Genomic DNA, 23073 nt, shown 5'->3' on the forward strand with positions numbered 1-23073 from the left:
CTGCCCTAATTTTTCACCCCTGAGATTTGCAACGACTCGAGATATGTATCCAGCCCTTCATAACAGCCCTACAATTATTAGTATGTCTGTATGTAAATGCAACTTGCGTCTCTAATGTACTTCAGAATTGTGAAATTACCTGCTCCGGGGTGCTCCCCGATGCGAAATTGCGTGCTCCAAAGTGCTCCATAATGGAAATTTTTGCTGCTGCAAAGCTCTCCAAAATGAAAATGGCCCCGCCACGGTGGTCTAGTGGTTAGGGCGCTCGACTACTGACCCGAAGGTCGCGGGATCAAATCCGGCTGCGGCTGCTGCATTTTCGATGGAGGTGAAAATGTTTCAGGCCCGTGTACCTAGATTTAGGTGCACGTTAAAGAACCCCAGGTAGTCGAAATTTCCGGAGCCCTCCACTTCGGCGTCTCTCATAATAATATCGTGGTTTTGGGACGTTAAACCCCATATATTATTATCCAAAACGAAAATCTTGCTGCTCCAAAAATTGCTCCAAATCAGAAGTACTCGGTAGCATCACTGAGCTACCTAGCTAACTCAGTGTTGCGAGCACAACGAAGCTTTTACAGAGAAAAAATTGCTATTTTCTTTATCCAAACTTATTGCTACTATAAAAAAAATTTCACAGTATGATTCAACGTTTCATTGCAATAGGGTTTAATAAAAATATACTTAAAATGTTTTCAACGAGCCCACGTATCATGTCGTATGTGAAAGTGGCTACAGTGTTGGACATTGTTCCTCATTTTCCGCGGCACAACACGCAAAACACTTTGAACCTAATTAATCGTCGTAGGTTTGCTCAGCAATAGTAAATTGTCCTTCACTCAAGTCAAGCTCTTCATTGAAGTTTCGCCGAAGGATCAGCCCACCCACCAAAGCGTTTCTCTATTTCCTTGGCAACAGCCAGGCATATCCGGTCATTTCCCCTCTTGGCAACAACCTGGATGCACGAGGGCAAATTCTCTCTTGATAGCATTACAGGACACACTGTTGCGGGCACCTTGAACAAATTGAACAGAGCCGTCATGCCTGTTGAATCGACAAATAGAAATTCCTGATTCTGAAACGGCGCATCGCTCGTGGAAGCTGGCAGGACAAGAACTCCGTCGTCACCCAGCGTCTCCTCGAACCGATCGCGGGCTCTTTCTATGGAAGCCGTGAAGGCTTGAGCCTTTTGCTCCGAACGGAAGCTGTAAAGCGAAGCCGTCCTAGACGCGACCAACGCTGCGAGTGTGTGCCGGCCAGCACCCACGAGGTGGCGGAGCAGTTCGACTAACGTGTTAAAGCCGCCGGGCCTGAAGATATGGGCCAGTGGTGTGGGATCCTTGATGGCAATAACCTTGAACCACTCCTCCATGCCGAATCGCATTTCGGGCAGGTGCAGCTGATTCGCTTCGAGTCCGTGCTCCACAGTGAGGTACTGGGTGACCTGTTCATTAGAAACATTCTAGTAACGATATAGTAAAAAGACTGAAGCGTTACAGTGGTAAGACTCAGGTTTATATACACGCGACTAAGTCTCATCAAAATACGCTCTCTCAGCTGGCTAACAAATACGAGCTCTGATCACCTTATGCCCATATTTGCGCTATCACTCCCCACGCCCATCAAAATGCACTTCATTGTCTTCTTGTTTCTATGGAAATGGTTGAAGTGTCTGTGCGAATGTTTTATGAAAGTACTGACCCGTCTAACTGCCCGGCGCATATCAGCGGTCACACGGCTGATGTAGAGGCTCCCTTCAGTGTCCATGTAATACAGCCTCAGGGCCTTCAGATTTACCTGAAAAAGAGAGTCAGATTCGTTTCCGTTTGCACGGCCCAGTACATTTTCAAATAACGTTACACATTATTTCGGTGAAACGATATTGTAAGCTTTTATAAAAATTATGTATCAATTTTGCTAATCGGAAAAACACAGCCGTTTGCAGCGAATGATTTCCCAAGGTCTATCGCGTCTTCCATACTGTTTAAGGCAATCGGCATTCTAAGAATACTTTACACACTTTCCAGTACTTGTCTTACTCACAAATCATTTTCTTGCAGCAGGGTCAATGTGTGTTCAATAGCCGTACAAGGGGTGTGGAATATTAAAAGGTTTTCGAACAGCGAACCGAATAGCGTTCTATTCGATTTGGTGCTCGACTCGAATAGCGCATATTAAAACTACCGAATATTTTTTAAATATTTTTCGAATAATCAGCACTGGCGGGAAAACCTCCATCAAAGGAACAAAATGTTGAAATAGCGAAGGATCACATTTCTTGTTTCGATTACTGAATTAAGAAGGTGCTTGCAGTTTAAGCTTTTGCGAGACTATCGAAGCTTTACTGATCACCGGATTAAGGAATTTTCGCTTTAAACTCCAGTGTGGCCAAAGCGAAATTGTCCGTAATCCACTGTCATTATGTTGAGATTCGTGATGGTGTTCATTCATGAAACATTAACTTTTAGGTCTGAGTACTAGTCAAAAGCGGGTGACAAAGTACCATCTTGAGCACAGAAGTGACTGCTGTGTTCATCCTACAATTAAAAAATACTTCAAAGGCTGTAGTCGCTGCTGTATGTGGGCTTACCACTGTTTACATAATTGTAGTATATTTTCGCGGTGAAATGTAACGGTAATGGTAACTTGTTAAAATTTGCGAATATTTGTTTCAAATAAAGCGTCGCGGAATGCTATGCCTTCCTTGAAAATTGTTGCCTTACTGTTAAATGGCTATTCGAACAGTATTCGATTCCTATTCGATTTGGTTTAGATTTCACTATCCCCGCACCTCTAAATCGTACAGCTAGAGCAACGGGCTTGTGTGGAATGCTGGAAAGTGGGTTCAAAATCAACTGCCAGACTAATTATTCTCGGTACTGTCCATGCGTCATACTTTAATCGACCTCTTTGATGTCATCTTGGTCATCTCGGTGTGTAACACTAGACACTCGCTATATGTCATTCTACACAATCATTACCATAAATTATGATACACAACGTCACCAACTACAGGAACATAAGTTGGATTGGTAAAGATTGGTGATCGCGTTGACGTAGCCTGGCACTTCCTGCGGATTAATGCGCCGGTAGCTTAGAAATCAGAGCTGCGAAATTTGCTACATTGCTTTATAGGGGCAATGACATGGTCACCCAATAATTCGTGGTTTTCAGCAAAAAATACCAGTAGAGGTTCTATTGTGCCCATACATATATGAAAACTGGACTGTTAAAAAGAAATACTTCACTGCAAAATAATGGCGTCAGATGACGGCTCCATGGTGGGACGGGACAGGGGTAAATACCCTCTTTCCCCCACCTCGCCCGAAGGAAACTGCCGGACTTTTAATAAAGTTTATTCATTCATTCATTCAGCGCAAAATAAGCCCTAGTTGTGGCCGGCTATAAACCCCGCCCACCGCCGGCGACCGCCATTTTGCCATGACCTGTGTGACACTGTATGGAGCGGAGGCGTTGTCTTCCAGTGGTGTAGGCAGAAATTTTTTCGGGGGGTGGGGGGCACCTCCTTGGTCCGACATTGGGTCCGGGCGTATAAGTGGGGTCGAGTGTCATTTTGTGTTATGTATCCCATGGGGAAAAAAATTTCGGGGGAGGGCACGGGCCCCGTGTGCCCCCCCCCCCCCTCCCGGCTACGCCACTGTTGTCTTCTACCAAAGTTTCAGCCGCTGCAAAGCTCTCAATTTCAGTCTCAAACTGAAGAAAGCTTAAATAACTCGATTGCACACGCAGCTGACCACGGAACAAGATTGATCGCCGGAATGCAGACGCTCGCACAGCAATCAGCTTGTTATATCACGGCTCGCAAATGCGCCAGTGTTGCCAGACTCTCAGGCCGCTCGTCTGTTTATAAAAAAATATTCAATTATATATTAAGTGCTCGACTAAATGCGCTAAAATTTCGCCAGCTTATTTGTGAACGCACAAGGATAAACCCGCACAGTACAGATAATCATCGAAAATTGGGTGTCACGCCCCCTTTTTGACGGGTATAAGAGTTGACTTGAAAGAGAATTTCAGGGAAATTAGCAGCAGAAAGAAATAAAATTTGCTAATTCCTTACTGAATTCTTGGTTTCTGAGACGAAGAACTTTTGGCATGTAACTCATGATATAAGTGGTCTCTTTTTTTAGTACGCGACTTAAGCATATACATTCACGCGCCATATAGAAGAGACTCAGAAAATTGTGCACACCTGTTCGTTTAGTCTAAGCCTGTCGATTGCGGTTCCTGCCAGGACGTTCAGCATGAGCGGCAAGTCCTCTGCATACCTTGTCATTGGTCCCACGCAGTTGAACTGCGCCACGTTTTCTCCAAGGTCTGGCATCAGGCCAGTGTTTGGCACCACTCCTGAGGGTAACACGACAAGATGAGAGGTCAGGAAAATAAGCGTAGCGTCGTAATCCGATCCACTTAAAACAGCCCTCTGAAACTGTAATCTTTGGTTTCTAATTGAAATGTTGTGAATTAGGCAACATCATGGTATTATGACAGCCAGTCGATATTAAATGAGGTGCGTAGTACCAAAGTTCTGGATTCTAAGTGTCTTAAGTTTCTAAGAACGAAATTTCTTGGCTCACAAGCTTGCTTTTTTCGAGATCACCAGTTTAATCATCAAAACTTCGGGCCGCAAACGTATGCCCGAATGGCAGGACGCGGGCCTGCGTGCCCACATGCTCTGTTGAAGGGTGCAGGTGACAGATCGGAGTTGATTACAAGGTTGCTAGGTTTAGCTACTTGTCACCAATTTGGCTATTTTCTTAGGCCGATGGCGGCCGAATAAACCTCTTGGCTACTTGGCTACTTTTTCGCTACTTTCGTGCTCCCTCGATTCGAACGAAGTTATCGACACCTGGTGACGTCGCAGGCGTTGGTGTTCAAGAATGAGGCGTCAAAACACGAAGGCCAAGGTGTTTTCCACCTCCCGAAATTAAATTAAATGTGGCACTTTCATTACACAAAAGAAAAAGCTTTTGGGTACGTGGCAGGGACTAGGAGAATGCTTTGCATGGGGCCTCATTTTTCAGACCTCCTATTGCTCAACGCGACCTTGAACCGTAATTGAAAGTAAAAAAGAATATCGAAAGGGCTCAGTATGCTGGGCGCTCTGAACTTATCGACATTTAAAATAATATAACAGACTTAGCACTTGTGCCATTTCTTAGGATTACGTACGGACTGCGACTCAGCACTATTAACTGCTAGGAGTTTGACATCACGCTAGTAATGATTGCGTAATTGACTATATAATTTATACCTAAATCCCAGCAACCTTTATATTGAGCGCACCCGCGCTGTGCTCATTTACATCGTTGTCACAAGGCTGTTGCTTCTGTTCTTCTTGAGAAGAGTAACGCAAGACGCGTGAATAGGGTGCCACTTTTGCAACAGCCAAATACTTCGTCATCCGGCACGTAATAATTGCTAACGTCATCAATTTGTGCTTGAGTCGCAGGAACTGTGATTTTGGATCGTTAATGCTGTAATTATTCACAGTTTCGCCGAAAGGTTTTTGCATATGGTCATTTAAAAAGAATCGTCGCAGTTCTTTTCACACACTTGCTACTTTTGGCTCCTTTTACTGCACTTGACTCAAGTAGGTTACTTTTTGGCTAGTTTGCCAATTTTTCTACTATTTTATCTATTTTCGACCTGGCCACTCTGCTCCTTTCGCTCTCACATGCATAACACTGCACCACTGAACTAGTGCACCGGGTTGAAGAAAAAAAATGAGTTTCGAAACCAAATGAAAAAACTTGATTTGCGGCTATCACCAGCTGTTGGCTTGTGGCCGAAGATCCCGCAGTAGGCGGCTGGTATTCGCACGCTTCCCGCGACGTCTGTTCCCAGGCCAATCAGGGATCCAGCCGCTGCAAGGAGACTTCCCTCTCCACCTGTGGTTTGCGAAAAGAATGAATAGTCAAACACCACCCCGTGCTTATTGGATGCAACAGACTGCGTAAGTTTCTTGTCATATACGTCCTTCTGGGAACAATCAGCTATACTGTTTGATTTCGTTTGGTCTAGACGGCTTCTAGATTGTTTTATGTGTCAAGCACATTAGGGGCCCCGGGCTGTCGTCTGATGTATCTCATGCCATCTGCTGCAACCTCCTGTGATCTCATGTCGTCGCTTGGCGTCACGCAGGCAAAATCTTGTATAGCATAGCCAAGTATATTGTTGCATAACAAAAGATACGGAAAGGGGAATAGAGGTTAAGGAGGAGGGCAGAGAGTAAGGCATAGCATAGCAATGTATATTATAGCATTGTCATGAGTAGTATGGTATAGCAAGGGGTGGGAAAGGGAAGTGAGGGTGAGGACGAGTGCTGCTTAAAATAGTAAAACAGCACCAGTCATCGCCTCTGGCTTTAGCTAGTCTCCGTCACGAAGACAACGCACACGTATGATTCTCGTCGAGTAAGAATATTCAGAGCCTTATTCACACAGAAGCACGACACGAAGATTAAATGCCATCGGCTTTGACACCTCTTATATCTAACTACAGATCTATTCTACAGAGGATAGAGAAAGATAGTCACATACTAAATGCTAGAATTTGGTACTTGTGACATCACAAACCTTGTGTTTTCGACAGGCACATTTCCAGATAACGTGAAAATAGCTAGGCTCGTCTTCCTTCATAGAGGTAGTGCCACTGATTGCATTGGTAATTACAGGCCAATATCGATACTCCCGCTATTGTCTAAAATTATTGAAAGGGCCTTAAATTCTAGATTATCTGGGCATCTAGAGAAGCATAGTCACATATCAACACATCAGTATAGTTTTCAGAGTGGTAAATCCACTGAATCCGCCTTACTTGAAGTACGTGATAAAATTACTGCCAATATAGAAAACCAACGTTACACGATAGGCATTTTCTGAGACTTTATTAAAGCATTAAATTCAATTAAGCACGGCATATTTTTCTCTAAGTTACCTCCTTATGGAATCAGAGGTATGGCACTGGAAATATTGCGTAACTACCTATCACACCGCACCCAGTTTGTGGAAATGAACAATGTTAAACGAGACGTTGCAGATATTAAGTATGGCGTCCCACAAGGTTCCATTTCAGGCCCTACCCTTCTTCTTCTATATATTAATGACATCATAGCAGTACCAGAAACACCAGATATCGTATTATAAGCCGACGACACAAACGTTAACATCTTTACTCTTATTCCTATAATTATTAATTGGCTAGAATCTCTCTTAATGTGGTTGTCGGCTAATAAACTCAGCTTAAATGTTAAGAAAACGAAGTATATGGTTCTTACTCCAATTTACAAACCAGATTAGTTTGGATGTCATTTATTATTTCAGTCAAAACCACTTAAGAGAGTTTCCCAATACAAGTTCTTGGGAGTACTTTTAGGGGCGAAGCCCCTTAGGGTCTCGGCTTGTCAGCGGTGGATAGTCGTCTGCTGTCGCCGCGTGCATCGTCGTGACCAATTTCCTTGCATGCATCATCGTGTCCTGTCCATTTGCTTGAGCGGAAGAGAGGGCGCCGTCGCCTCAGGGCTCGCCGTGTCGGGGGGATAGAAGAGAAAAGGGCGTTGACTATGGAAACGCTCTTTCTGCGATGAACGCTGAATTATACCAGCTCGCGAGGAACGAGAACGTGCCCTCGCCCGCGAGAGACAGCGCCGACGCAGGCAGCGTCTGCTAGCGAGTTTTCTGAAAAAAAAAAAAATGGCCGCGTATCTGCGTGCTTCGCTGCAAATGTCGTCTAAAGACGATAGAAGAGGCGCTGCGTGAGATATGAACGCCATCTGGCAATACGTCGGGAAACGTGAGTGCTGTGTTGCGGGCTGGTAGTCCCGGCGCAGCAGCAGGCGAAGACCGGCGGTGACCAACGCGACCGGCGGGGACGCCAGCCAGCCCGAACACACCGTTTGGCGCGAAGCGCCGAAGCAGAAGAAAGGTCCGCACTCAACGAGTACTCTCCACACCCTCTTTTATATTCACGTCGCCTGGGTAAAGCAGGAATGCCAGAGTGGCGCCCCATGGCATTCGTACAGTGCAATACTGAACCGAAACCGAAACACAACAATGAGCTCGTGCAGAGGACACGGAGGAAGCCAAGTTTCGGCGCAGTCGCATTTTCAGCGCAGCTTAAGAAACTAGGGTCTCTAGAATTACGTATTTATGTATTTTCTATTAAAGGAACACACCACCTAATACTTACCTAGTGATGTTGCGCCTCAGATATGCGTAATGTTTGCTTCTTGATCAACAATGTACACAAGTATGAACCTAGTCAGCCGTTCACGATGGCTGGCCCTTGGGCAAGTGGTTCAACTTTGGCCGAGTGGCTGAATCGAGGGACGTGCCGACAAACAGAAAGACAGAAAGACAAACCAAAATTTCTGCGTTTAAGTTCCCCAAGAAAGACTATCGTCTTTAAAAAACCGACTGCTCGCGCTGCACAACTATTCACCGGCCACCCGTATGGATCTCGACCTGCAATGTAGTGTCGCTGGGAGATTTCTTTTGTGCGTAGTTGAACAATAAAGGTTCGCAGCGTGCACATTAACTAAAAGCGGACTGCGAGTCTCTGTGTCTAATCGTTCCGCTGTCTCTCATTGCCCATTAGCAGTGATTCTGCTGTGGGAACACGGGCACACACTGCATGCTTCGCCCCTCCACAGGTTTCACGTTAGTGGAGCTCTTTCACGAGAACTTGCGATGTGCGCATCGTGTTAACTATGTTAAACGGAATACAGCACAAGTAATCGGCATGTTGAGTAAATATCGCACATTATTACCTTCACAGTTTAAGTGTCAGTTGTACTTTTCTGCCGTTCACAGACTCCACTACTGCTTCACGCCCCTACTTGTTTGGGATGTGACTTCTAATACCAATATGGAAACCCTATTAAGAATGCAGAAAAAGTGTATTCGTGTTATCTATAACCTCTCGATGTGTGAACACACTTCTGAGCACTTTCATCAGGATCGTATTTTGCACATTAGGATTATGTATACACAAAAATTATCTGAAAAAGCATTTTAACATTTAAAAGCAACCGCGAGAACGTCCTTTCAACGTACGCCAATGCCACAACCAATTGCCTGTTAAGATCTAGGAACCTTGTTAAAGCGAAAACACAAACCACCTACGGAAACCACTTATTACAATGGCAAATTCCTAATCTCCTAAATGATGAACACGCGCTATTTGATAATATGGGACATTCTCTAACTCTGTCAACATTTAGAAAAAAATCAAAACGGTACTCTCTCAGAAAATAATTTGTTTTGTGCGAGTGCTACATAATGTTAGTTTCTTTCATCTAGCTGTTGCTGTGCTATCAAACAATATCTGACCGGAATTGTTGTAAAACTGTATATCTATACATTTTCGTTTGTGTTTGTACTTATTCAGATTATTGCACTTTATTATGCTGTATAGAACTAGTTGATTTGTAATTGTGACATTTATGTACATGCACATGTGTGTGTGTGTGTGTGTGTGTGTGTGTGTGTGTGTGTGTGTGTGTGTGTGTGTGTGTGTGTGTGTGTGTGTGTGTGTGTGTGTGTGTGTGTGTGTGTGTGTGTGTGTGTGTGTGTGTGTGTGTGTGTGTGTGTGTGTGTGTGTGTGTGTGTGTGTGTGTGTGTGTGTGTGTGTGTGTGTGTGTGTCATGACAATTCATGTATTGTCAAAACTCTAAATAAGCTTCAAACACTTGACAAAGTATGACCACGACACGACGATGCGACCGCTCCGAATGTCGGCTGTTGCTGCTTTCTTGTATCTTAATAACGTGACAACGTAATATTTGCTCAGATGCCACGTGTTCTAGAAGCAGCACTTTAGTGTACAATGACAAGGTAGGTATCTCAGCCTAACTATTATGGCGAATGAAGCTTTTTCTTGTATAAAGACAGAGATGAAGATGCAACAGTAGTACTCACGGATTTAAACGAGACATCAAAACCTTTAGTATAATACGAGTGGTACGCGCAATTACTCGAGTTAACCGCGTTATGTTGTGACGAATCTAGCCGCTAAAGGTAATGTTGGCTCTCATGCAAGTGTTCGATTAAAAATTACGCCGATATGACATGAACTCAAGACGGTAGAGACGAAACTACGTGCACTTCTTAGCCCTTAAATGTAGCGCTTCAATCCCTGAGTACCGTACATAGTGGGTTGTCATGTTGAAGCTATATCACGGACTTTGCGTCACTTCACTGTCTTTGACACGTTTTTTGTGCTGCGTTTCACTAACTTCCGCAAAAATGGAAAATAACTTCAATTTTTTTTTGTTCTAAAGCAACCGGCAATAATACCATTCGTACCACCTTCACGCTGTTCCACGAGCATATAGCATGGATACCCCAGGTTCATATGTTGCAGAAAATTTCATAATTACTTTTTATATTAATATGTAATAGAATGTTACAAGCAACGTTCATGAATATACCAGGCGAGGAAATAGCACCACGAAACCTCGGGGAACATGAAGAATAATATTCTAAAGGCGACCCTAATCCTTGAATTCGGTGTCTGGCAGCGGCACTCGCACGTCGGCGTTCGTCGTGTGCCCTGGTGTATTGCTTGGGTTAACATTGTGCGTTGCCAAAGCGGATCCCATAGGGCACTTAGAAAGGAGCGCGCGGTTGATATCTGCTCCGCCAGGTGCCGCAACGATAACAGCTGCTCGCAAGTTTTCAATCAACTCAATCAATTAATTTTAATTAATTATCCTCACAGGTAATTGGCCACTGTCCTAAATCAAGTTATGCCCCGATATCAGATGTATCCAGTATAATGCTTAAAGGGGTCATGAAGCACCCCTTGGGCTGATTGAAAAAACACATCCTGCGGAAAGCTGATACGGCTATGAACTGCTCTGCCAAATATTACAGTCGTGCGCGCCGCGTAATGGCCACAAGCGGAGCGCGAAGTTGCCGTTTCCCCAGGCACCCTCTTTTCAAACAGAGGCCGGTTCTCACTCTCGTCGGTGGGCGGGGCGTCTGTCCGCTGTACGTAGCAAGAGACATAGCATGCTTATTGGCCGATAGCCGACGTAAATCGAGAGCGGCGTTCGGATCAGATGCGCTTCTTGCCGCGGGGCGCCGCCACTTGCCGGCGCCTCACTCCTCAGTACACGGTAGCCGCACTCGCGCAAGCGAATCACAGCGGGAGAGCGATCGCGTTTCATGACGCGCGCTGGCGTAACTTCTTTCCCCCATGCCATCCCTCCCTGTCTAGCTTCCAGTGCGCTCGCCGGTACGAGAAAAGAGAGAAAGCGCTGGGAGCGTGCGCCAAACCCCCGTAGCTCCGCTGATTCTTGACGGATTCGAGAAATTTTTGCGGCAATCGATTCGGGAGGCAGTACACTCCGATACTGAGGCCATTAGATCATTACTTGGAAAAGTGGTTCATGACCCCTTTAACCTGAGCCAGAACCATGGATTTCTATTTTTTTAAGATCTTTTTTACCGATATTCGGAAAACCGGAAGTACGTGCTCGACCGGATATGCTTAGAAGAGAACGAAGAGTGTCACCCGTCGTTCCTAACATCTCATGGCGCCAATTGTTCCCCACTTTTACTTGGTCCCATTTGTCTTTTGTGCAAAATGCAAAGTTACGGCCATGCACGTTCTTGACGAAAATGGCGGCCGCGGACCCGGGATGTTGAATCCTAAGAAATGTTGAATCCTAAGAAAAGTCCTAAGAAATTTATCCCTTTACGCCTGGAAATCCGGAAGCCAAATGCAGGCCGTCGTGGGAAGCACGTCAGTGTTCCATTTCGTTCCTTTTCATTTTTGCATCCTTTACGAAGCTCGTTTTCTTTCAGTCTACACCAGGGGCGCGAGGGAGTGTGGGGGGGGGGGGGGGGGAAGACACCCTATGGCGATACCATCCCCCCCCACCCTCCTATGGAGAACGCTCAGCACTCCTATGCTGGCAGAGATTCGTCAAGAATGGAAGATTTGCTTTTAGAATCATCAGATAGGATAAAAATGAAAGGCACTCATGACAACATGTCAAATCACGCACACAGTATGAACATTACAGGTGAATGCTGCGACCCGTAGTTGCCCTGGCAGACATGTAAAAAACACATACCGCTGCTTCCACCGGGGCTTCGGCGCGTGTCGTGCGGGTTCTGCGTGCAGCCGTCCAACAAGTTGTGCGACTCGCTCCACATGCACAGCTCAGGCACGTTGGTCAGCGCCAGTGGGATGGCGCCGCCTTGCCGCAAGGACGCCACGCTAGGGGCATCTTCCACGGCGCGCCGACCAAGCCAGAAGAGGGAGCCCGCGTCATGTCGCATGCCTGCGACGAAAACGCCGGCGTAGACTTACAACTATGATTTCAGAAATCCCACGACCCTCTTTACAAACGAGTCGTCCTTACATGAAAATATTGCGATTCCGGTACATCTTGTGGTGGACACAGCGCGCCGTGCTGCCGCTGTTGCCTGACGGTAATGCACAAGCAAATTAACGTTGAGGTTAACACCACCACGCAAAGCAAGGAGTCTAATGTGAGGAGGGCATGGACGATGCTCGTTGAAGAGAATGATAATATCATTGCATGTAAATGATTTACTTACACAAGCGGAAAAATTTGGAGGCAACCCTATTTCTTGACTAAAGGTGTCTGGTAATGGCACTCGACCGTCGGCGTTCATGTGCCGTGGTGTATTCCTTAGTGCCCAAGGAGAGACATCGGCATTGAGCCCACTATCCCTCTTCAAGTACACGGTTCCACGGCACTAGAGCTGTGCACGGGCCGTATTTCCGAGCCCGAGCCCGGCCCGGGCCCGCTGACTTTGTTGAAGGCCCGCCCGAGCCCGACGGTAAAGGGCTGCAAGCCCGCCCAGCCCAGCCCGACGTACGAAAACACAATCCCGGGCCCGGCCCGGCCCGGCCAGGCTTTTTGAAGGTTCGCTGCGAAAACAAAACATCGTTTTCCGGTAATTTGGCATTTTATTGAGCATATCGAATATGATCAAACGACACACGACGAACAGTCTCTAATAGAGACTGTTCGCGGCACTTTTGCTATACAAGTAGAGGGCCTCATGCCAGCAACAATGGAGTTCGCTCGCCAAAGCCGTCACGTGTGTGGGGTATGCCAATGCAAGCGTAAGCTTGCACGAAGGCGATCTACGTCGGGTCGCTCGTCGCTGTCGCGTGCATTTTCACTCATATGAGATTTGGCCTTAAATCTAACGCGGTACAGTCGCGTGGCGCCGTCACTAGCTCAGGCGGTGCTACTTCTCTGTTTGTCGCAGTGCAACAGAGGCAGTGCTTTAACTGCTCCCCTTTTGTTTCAAGTGGCGAATGGAAAGGAAAAGCGGTAAAGGGCGGTCGCGGAAGAGGCGCTGTATGCGTGCTGGAAAGCCATTCCCGCTCATTCTCTATATTTCGGGCTTGAGTCGGGCTTTGCGCCGAGCCCGAGCCCGGCCCGATAAAGCTCCAAGCAGCCGGAGCCCGGCCCGGGCCCGAGGTGAAAGTACGTCGGCCCGCCCGAGCCCGGCCCGCGGGCCGGGTCGGTCTCGGGCTTTCGGGCTACCCGGAGCCCGTGCACACCTCTACACGGCACAGCCAGAAGAGCAACTGGTGACGTAAGCCGGCCGACCGACGCTATAGGAGAAGTAGGAGGAGCGTGCGCACGGACATCCTTTCCACAGCTACAGTGAACTAGAAAAGGGGTAGTGGACTAGCCTCGCGAAAGCGGCAACGCGGAAGGTGACGCCACTAGTGTTACCCGCGGTCTCAGACGCTACATTATCTGGACGGTCGCGACATCTTGTGCTCAGCAGTGTTATAAGGGAGACGCGATGCGAAGGAACGTAGGGCGCTAACACTTCTGCGCACCGCGTGTCACGTTCGTCGAGATCAGTGTGACGTCATGTGAGCAACGATAACGCCCAAGGAGACATCTGCGGCGTCACGCATTCGACGACTGTGAGCCCACTACCCCTCGTGTTGTTCACTGTACTACGGTACACCCAAAGAGCAACTGGTGACGTGAGCAGGCGCCCTCATCTATATTGGGGAGGGGCGGAGGAAGGGCGAGGCGTGCGGCACCTGGCGAGCACCGGAGCAAGCGCGCACTACGCGAGCCATGTCCTGTGATGTACGTGAAGTGAACCCGGTGTTGTCTGGCGCACAGCTGGCGCAACGGGAGAGAGCACCAAGATAGCGCGTACGGTGAAAAGGATGTGACGCCAACACGCCAGATGTTCACGCCATTTAGCGCGTCTTGCGTTAAGACCTACCTTATTGTCCACTCTATCATATACAGCTCTTAGCTTAACCCATTCTATCCCTTTATACGTTTTCGGCGTTCGCGTGCTCTGGTGTATTCTTTGGGTGAACTTGTGTGTTTCACACGCTGCCCAAGCCACTTACAACCCCGCCGGACTGGAGATGCGCGCGGGCGTTCCTTCTTAGTAGCAAGTGGTTGTTATCTGGTCCGTCCGATGCCGCAACGAGCCTGATCCGATGGGTTTCTGAGATGTAATTGCTCATTTCTAAACTATATATGCGACTCGAATTCTAATTTCGTAACCATAAGGTCCACATATGCAGCCCTTAGCTTAACCCTTTCCATGCCTTTTGTATATATTCTTCTTATTTTTATCGGTGTTTTCGAATTGCAATTGTGTTCTAAAAGTAATTCAAAATTTCGAGTGTTTCTTATTTTTTACTTTTCACAGCAGTCATCGAAAAGTAAATGTGCTGATTTTGTTCACCGAGCGCGAACGGTCATTTTTGGGGTCACTCGAAATTATACGGGATACGCCGAAACGTTCTGTTCACTTGCTGCCGTTCCCGTGTGTGAGTCATATGGTCAATCGCTACTTTTTGATCTCGACTGATAAAAGTTAGCTTCGAATGCTACACATTACATATATGCGCCACTAGTTGCATTCAAGCTCCGCACTTTACCTGTGCTAAGAATGAGCTCTGCCAAAAATGTCGCAAATAATGTTAACATTCCACACGCTGCGCAGTTCGCGTCGGTTTTGCGTCTGATATCAGAGTATTACTTTTTTACTCTACACCGGGATGTTCGACGTTTTTATAAAAAAAATATTTTGAAATCACAGGCATCTGTGTTTGTTATTTGAGTGCGCTTTCGCTACTGCATCTTCGCAAAGACTGTACAATTATATGTCACTAGGCAGGCAAGAACAATCTAACGGATGACGCACACGATAATGAGCACACATGAAAGTATTTTGTGTGCTTACAGTCTCTTGTTCGTACCTTTGCTGAGTACGCACGGAAAAACTCTTCCATATTAACTCTTCGATTTGAATTGCGCCACCATATCATACTGCAACAAACAGTTCCACGCCAAAAAAAATATTTGTCACTGTATAATTTCACTCGCAGCCTTTCTGTTCAAATGAAATGCAAACAGAAAATAGAACATTACTGGCCAGCGTCAGCGCTGCCCCAATGGTCTGAATTCAGAGAAGTCTGAATTTCCGTCTCCAAGTCGCTGAAGTAGTAAGCACCTGCAGTGCTCGTGTGTGTTCCTTTTCTTTTTTCCTCTATTTGCTACGAGTCCTCTACACGACTCCCTAATACATATTGCGATTGCGCTCAGTAGCATTATGAATGACTTGTTCCAACTTGCGCAACTAGCAAGGTTGTCCCCTGTAAAGCTTTAAGTGACGAAAAGGTTCGTAGTACTCCATATATGTCATCTACCAGTTTCTACAAACTTAACGCTTGTCGTAATGGTCTGATTAAGAATTAATATATCCGCCGACGGCTTTCAGGAATCCTCAAGTAACCTCTGATGGCAATGCTGTTCTTGGAAGTGAACGGAAGGCCCAGCAGTGGCTTTTCTTTGCTCATTTGACTCGCGCTCATGGTTGCCGATGCCATCAGTCTGTCGACTTCCTCGGCATCTTTGAGAGCCTCTTCAAACCTCTCTTCGACGACAGCGTTAATGATGGGCTGCACCTCCCGGATGCGTCTGATGTAGGCCGAGACAAGGTCCACGCTTTTCACCTGCAAGTACGAGGAACAGAAAAGTTGTATCATTGCAGCAATTGTTTGCAAGTTTTAGTTGGTTCCACAGTCGGTGTGTCAACGAATTCATTTGTATTGCCCACTAGGCAGCTACAAAGCCTCGAACTTCTGTCATGGTGTCAAACACTATACTTCACCTACATGACAAAGACGATAAAAGTGCGAACAAGGGAAGGGGCATCGTTTCTTTTGTTAGATACAACCTGACGAATACAACAGGCAATTAAGCCAATGAAAGCACAGTGGGCATTATTTTGTTATCTTTAACTGTCATGTAGTATTTATGGCATAACGAAAATTAATTGAGATAGAGGAAGAAACACCTTCGCAGTCGGTGGAGCACGAACCCACGACCAGGGTGTCGGACCGAAATGTTTTTCGTTTCGGTTTTAGTTTCGTTCCGACGCAAGAAGTTCTGTTCCGTTTCTGTTCCGGAACGAAATAAAAATGTTCCGTAACGGTTCTTTTTTTCTGCATGCAAAAATTTGAAGTAAAGCTAATGATAAAAAACATTGGATTTGTGATGTAGTTACTTGACCTCCTCTTAACAAAGTGGGAAGAGGGTAAAACACGTTCTTCGGTGGAGTGGAAGTAACTGTACTACAAATTCCTAACAACTACCAGAAACCTGTGTAGCCTTCAAAGTCATTGAGTGTACTCTCTGATGTGCGAGACCGCTGTTCTGATAAAAAGATCGCCAGGCCTGCGCGGAACACGCAGCACAGTCACAGCGAAAGCTGGAAGAGCGCACTTTGTAGAGCCCGTTGTAGAGTCTCTTGGGGAAACTAAGTACACATGCAAGGTACCCACTACGCCATAAATCACCGTAACTTTTCTGAAGTAGCGAAGCTTCCACTACGTTATTTTTCGTCAATCTTCGGAGAATCGTGGTACCCTCTACACATCTGTAAGGCATTATGTGCACTTTGTGCTGTGGCTGATGATGATGAAGAATTATGGTTGAGCACGTTGCAGTGGGTGGGAAGCAGTGTTGCGGAATGGGCGCCTCCATTTTATTCCAATGCCATTCCGGGGAATTAGAACTTACCGCAATTCCATTCCTTTCAATTCGTCGGAATTAAAAAAACTTAGCCCCTTCCCACTCCGGGAATGGCCGGGCACTCAATTCCATTCCTGTAATTCCTCAACGCAAAGCCATCTTGATAGTTTTATTGAGTTAAGAATGAACGCCCCATCAAGCTGATGTCATCAGATGCATTAAGAACTGCAAGAGTACGCAAAACAGGTTACGAAGGCCGAGGGATAGTAGCTTAATTACATATCTCGGGCAGTACAATCACCCTACTAATTCCCATAGGGGCGGTCCTCCCGCTACCTACAGTATTTGCATGGTCAGCATGTTCGAACGAATGGTGATGTTTTAATATTGTTTAAGCTTAAATGTGTTAATAATAAAATGATGACATAGCGTATTTTTATGCTGACAAAAGTTGTATTCAAGAAGACTAAGCAGTTTTGCCACGCGCCTGGAGCGGTCGTGAATATGGAGAAAACTAAGATTTGGTTAATGGGGAACAACCCTCTAGATCTGCTGGTATTAGTTGGAACAGTGCACTGCTCGGGCACCTTGTGCCTTTGCATCGAATACGGAACACTGGGCCGCACTGCTCGCCAGCACTCACGCTTGTCAAGCGCTCCTCGCAAGCGCGGATGGGGTGAGGAGAAATTTCTGTGTTCACCTGTGAGCAGGTATGCAATGTCTACCTCGTCGCAAAGGTTATTTACGTGTGTCAGGTACATAACTGCTCGTGATATAAGGATCACGCTGTGCATAGAATATTCGGCACTTTCGTGTGGGAGTATCAGTGGGAACCAACGCGCAGGGGTAATTTGTTTCTCTCTTCAGTATCTGCGGGGATAATGCATTTGTTTGTGCACTAACTTATGCCTTGATTCGTAGTAGGCGCGTTGCTTATAAATGTACCGTGCTTGTAATGACCCAAACCATTTTAAAAATACTGCTTTATTTTTAAATTCGAGGCTCTGACTTACTAATGTTTCAAGCTTGAAAAACAGCAGGTAGACGAAATCGTGCTCTATATTCGAAAAAAGGCGTAATTCCATTCCCATTCCATTCCTCCAAGCGTTGTCCCCATTCCATTCCCATTCCATCCCGGGGTGGCTGAAATGTGGAATGATTCCGGAGTAATTCCAATTCAGGAGTGGCAAACCGCAACACTGGTGGGAAGCATTAAACCACACACTCTTTGCGCGATTAGCATTGTGTGATGACTGGTTGTTATTTTACTCTTCTGCCACTCTATATTACATATGTTAACAGGATTCCATGCCAGGTGTGACAGCTGTATAGAGTATTTTTGCGAAGGAGTTACAAGCTCCAGCGTGGAACTGTGGTGGAAGAGCCGACTGCCACGCTGAGGGCATCCGATCCTAGAAATTTGTTTCTCATTTAATTTTTTCTTATTTCACGCGATACCGGTCACGGACACCGGCGGCGGCGGACAGCCATGGCGCCAAATTCAGCTGTTGTGATCTCATAACAGCTTTCGCTGTAACAAACTTCTACGCCGACGATGCCCTCTCCACTTTGGCATGCGTGACAGGCGCGCAAAAGTCCACTTGCGTTAATATAAACATCTCTGGTTGCCACTGTTTTCGTTTTCCGCACAATTTCAACACATATTTGCTTCGGAATTCCTGCCTGAAGTACGCGCTAATACTGTACCCTGAGGTATGCTCACGTTGCATGAGCTCAGTTGTTCGGGATGGCGAAGTTTTCTCGTGAACCGAAAAACGATTGACAAAAATTTCGGTTTCACTCCGGAACGAAATAATAGATAAAGTTTCGGTTACGTTTTCGTACCGGTCAAAAATATCGTTTTTTCGTTTTTCGTTTTCGGTTTTCGTTCCGTTCCGACACACTGTCCACGATCTTCGAATTACACGTTCGGTACTCTACCAATTAAGCTACGATGCCCGCAATCGCGAATCAATTGATAAAGCATCGGAAGCTTGATTCGAAGGTCGTAGATTCCAGTACCACCAACGACAAAGATGTTTTTTTCCTCCATTTTTTATCGATTTCCGTTTATGTCATACTTACTAAACTACGGTTAAAAATAACAAATGATGCCCGCTATGCTTTTATTGGCTCAATTGTGTGATTTGGATTCATTAGGGTGTGACTAGAAAAGTACCATGATAGGCAACATGAATTTCCGTACGAGTCGACTACAAACCCAAGTACTAGCTGGGTATAGAAAGCATTCAAGATGTATGAGCGCATATACGCATATCTCATAAGTGCATGCACGCAGGTGCATGCGATGAATATTGGCACTAACGATTTCGGATTTATTTCGGTACTGCATGGGCGAAATACATCAGTATGATAACATATTTCTGAATAAAAATGAATGGATAATATGAAAAGTAAACTCATTTTGGAATCTAAAAAAATATTCATTTATATTTCTCCCGTTACATAATAAGCGCGATAGTTCTTCCAACGTATCCATGTCAATAAAGTGGTATTTCAAAGAAATCTTCTACTTGTAGGATTGTCCTTGCATGCAGTGGTTGGTTCGTAACCTACATTTGTCATATTTCGCTCGTGTTTCAGAGGTGTCTCTTACAAAGGAAGATTTAGAAGGCTGATTTGAATTTCTTTCTGAGTAATGTAGCTACTGTTAATTTGTAACTTGTGGAACGTTTCACTTATAATACACCGCACGTAAGGGTATTAGAATCAAAGCGACCTAACTTAAAGATCCGCTCATTGGCTTGTGTAATTCGCAAAGTTACGAACTACCTGCAACCTTTCTCTGATATGTCTGCGGCAAGCGTTGGTTTTTGAAAATCTATGGACACCTTCATTGGAACATGGCCACACGCTCTTGGGACTATCCTCTACCAGGCTGGCTGATAAGCTCTTCGCCGTGTTGCTGAGAGTCGTCACTCTGTTACATAGTCTACATGGAGTCCACTTTAGAAATCGCGCTGAAATTCTCGCACGTCATGGCAGGAATATGTCCTTCCCGAATTCTCTAACCACCCCTACACGGTTGCTTGTTTCATCGGATGGTTACGGTATGTATTCGAATATTGGTCGACCCTTTTTTTTTCGGGAATTTTACCCATAATTAGCTATCGACCAATATTCGTCATTAAAGAAACTCGACCTGTATTCGTGATCAAAATTAGCAGAAGTACTGAGATAATATAGGTCCACATGTCGCGCCCGCCATTTTTCAAACAGCGCCAGTTACATCATATGATGCATCATATATGTGTATTTGCAGTAAATTTATATGCCAGTAAATTAAGAAGCAAAATAGCATTGCGAACTGTAATCAAAGCGTTTGCAGATCGCCGTGAATGTTGGCTACAGTTCAGACTGAACCATGCATCATAGCAGCACACGCCGGCACACTCACCAAGATCTTCTGTCGACGGATAAAACCGTCAAAACTGGAACGGCGTCATCCACAGAACCATAATCAGTGTATTTTATTTCGTTGTCGCCAACACTTGGGTGTGTTCAATAGCTAAACACACCAGCATACTTGCGCGATGACTTACAAACACAAGAAGCGCAGAGACAACGCGATCAGACCGCGCGAAGCGTAAAAGCACCTCCGATGATGATGAACCCACTCCAAGGACAACAAACACAAATCTCGAAGGCTATATTTTTTCTAAGTTCGTTAAATACGTCTCTTGTAGTATCTTCACATAGCAAATACACATCTCAGAGGCCATGCGTTTGCTCGCGGGAATCTGAAACGTCGTGGGTTTCTGAAAATATGTGGGTCAACCTATACTCTAATATACACATTTTTTTATTTCTTGGTGAGGGCATTATATAGGGGTTGACCTATATTAGTACTCGACATATTTCCGAGTAAATGCGGTAATAACTTCCTCCGTGCAAGCCAGCGCGTTGAGGCGCTGGGCACTTTTGTAGCGTTAGCTACACTTGCCTAGCCGGAGCCGATTTCGCGTGGAGCGTCATGAGCCGTGCTGCGCATGCGCGAGGATCAGGGATGTCACACAGCTGGGTCACCGTAGCTGGCATCTCACGCGCTCCGACACCGCCGCGCGCGGCTCGCCGCTGCTGGTCTGCGCGTTCGGGAGGAGTGGTGTCGTAGGCGCGGCAGACACGCTGGCGCCGGCGCGCGCACAGACTCCGCCACAGCCGCGCGCGGCTCGCCGCTGCTGGTCTGCGCCGCATTCGAGAGGAGTGACGTCGTAGACACAGTGGCGCCGGCGTGCGCACAGCTATTCGCCTTCGCTGTGCAGTCGCCGTCTGACACTGCGCTGGGGCCGCGTGATAGCGCCTCTGACTGGCGTTTGCAGGTGGGTAACGCCATGGTGAAGGAGAGCGCAAATGCTGCTCGATGGCGCAGAAGAGCCAAGAAGCTTATCTCATCGGATCCCGAAGTAGTTGCCTGGCAATTAGCGGTTCAGCGTACGAAGAATGAACAGAAGAAGGCTAATAATCATAGACAATCTGGAAAGCTAAGAATAATCAGCTGAACCTTTGCTAACGCTACGTATAACCTGGCATAGCCGAGCTGAGCCACTGCAAATGTTTATTTCGCAGCGCTGACGGAGTGTCGTCGAGGTGCCGTTCAGTCGAACATGGTTGCAGATTAGTATACTTCAGCAACTACAATGCTTTACGGTAACCTTTCGGCCTTGCAGTAGTTATACGCATAGAATGTACGTCCGTATAATCGTCAGGTGTTTTACGCTGCAATATCTTTTTTGGATACAAACAAGGAGACAAACAAGGAAACAAGATATATTGCTTCACTATTCGAAACAGCAAATCCGAGTACTGTATGCCTAAATTGTATGGATTCTGAAGACAGTTATTTGAATCTTTCTTTCGTTGTTCATGGGCTATGCGAAGCTCATTGATAGGTTTCTCTATTTGCCAGTCAAGAATACACGGTAGCTTCTTTATATTTGTTTCAGTTTAGGGGCAGGTAATGGGTAATGTGTAATAAAACTGATGTTTCTGAACGAATTTCTGTCTTAGCGGGGAATAGTGTATGCAAGCAGTTCGGAGCGTAATAGTGTTTTATGAATAACGCAGCAGTTATCCCAATGTCCTGCGTCCAATAGCAAACGCGGCAGAGATACCATTTACCGAAAATAAAGGCGGTATCGATAACGGCATTGGGAATAATTTAAGGGTAGAGTGAAGCCGAGCAGCGAGGTTTTGAGCTGATTTAACAGCACTGAACCGTTGTGACGGCGCTACGGTCGCATATATGCATCGAAAAACACTTTGCATTTCATCGGCGTTGTTTTCATTCCACAATTATCGTCACGCTTTTCCATAATGAAGCACCCACCATTACAAGAAGCAAAAGCGTAGGCAAAACAGCACTCTAAACAGCAAGGTCTACTCGGCGGGTTAAATTTTAAAATCTTAAGCATAGTGCCTAGTTTATGCAAAAAATGCATGATCTGTAAGTAGAAACGTTTTCGGATGCAAGCCAACTTGTAAAGTCACTTTACCTTGCCATTTCTGATGTCAGCAGCGAGAGATGTAGCAGAACGGAGAAGAAGCTTGTCGGTTACAGGTGGGAGTTGTAGAGGCTTTTTCCAGCAGCACCACAAGGCAAACACCAGCCTGGCCACAGTGCACCACAGGTATATTCCCAGCTCATGTAACAGCTCACGACAACTTCCCAAGATGGTAGCCATTGCACGAAGAACGATCTGCGAGAAAATACCAGCCTGTGTAAACACAAGCCACTTTGAGCTATCTCGGTTGGGCTGCGCACGGAGGGTGTTACTTTCTTATCAGCGACACTCACTGTGTCGTAGATAGCGTAAACTCCAGGGTCATACAATGCACACACAGTGCTTGCACAAGGAACTAACGAGCTGCTTGCGCTGCAGTGTAGAAAATATGTCCACAGCATTGATAGAGCCTCTTCATTCACAATGCCAGCTGCGCTTTGCACAACTAGCACCCTTAGCGCAGTTGGTATTCCTTCAAAGGCAGCTGGCTTTGTGCTTGGAAGTTGGGAT

General features: G+C 46.0%; 1 protein-coding gene across 1 annotated transcript; it reads right to left on the reverse strand.

Moving 5' to 3' along the window:
- Window positions 1–853: 853 nt before the first annotated feature.
- On the reverse strand, window positions 854–22817 carry LOC119383730 (fatty-acid amide hydrolase 2-A). Its single transcript, XM_037652004.2, has 7 exons — window positions 22555–22817; window positions 15801–16020; window positions 12107–12316; window positions 5793–5912; window positions 4214–4368; window positions 1702–1797; window positions 854–1444 (listed from the first exon to the last, which is right to left on the reverse strand). Exons 1-7 carry the CDS (start codon window positions 22741–22743, stop codon window positions 854–856), a joined length of 1581 nt encoding a protein of 526 aa, XP_037507932.1. The 5' UTR covers window positions 22744–22817.
- Window positions 22818–23073: the final 256 nt, after the last annotated feature.

This window comes from Rhipicephalus sanguineus, chromosome 2 (genome assembly GCF_013339695.2).
Source record: "Rhipicephalus sanguineus isolate Rsan-2018 chromosome 2, BIME_Rsan_1.4, whole genome shotgun sequence".
NCBI lineage: Eukaryota > Metazoa > Arthropoda > Arachnida > Ixodida > Ixodidae > Rhipicephalus > Rhipicephalus sanguineus.

Bases quoted from the DNA above. Each gene is read 5' to 3' on its own strand.
- LOC119383730 (XM_037652004.2), bottom strand. From the start codon at position 22,743: ATGGCTACCATCTTGGGAAGTTGTCGTGAGCTGTTACATGAGCTGGGA. The intron at 16,021-22,554 runs GTAAAGTGACTT...TCGTACTTGCAG, and splicing joins CTGACATCAGAAATGGCAAG to GTGAAAAGCGTGGACCTTGT. The intron at 4,369-5,792 runs GTGATAGCCGCA...TGTTACCCTCAG, and splicing joins CGGCCACAAGCCAACAGCTG to GAGTGGTGCCAAACACTGGC.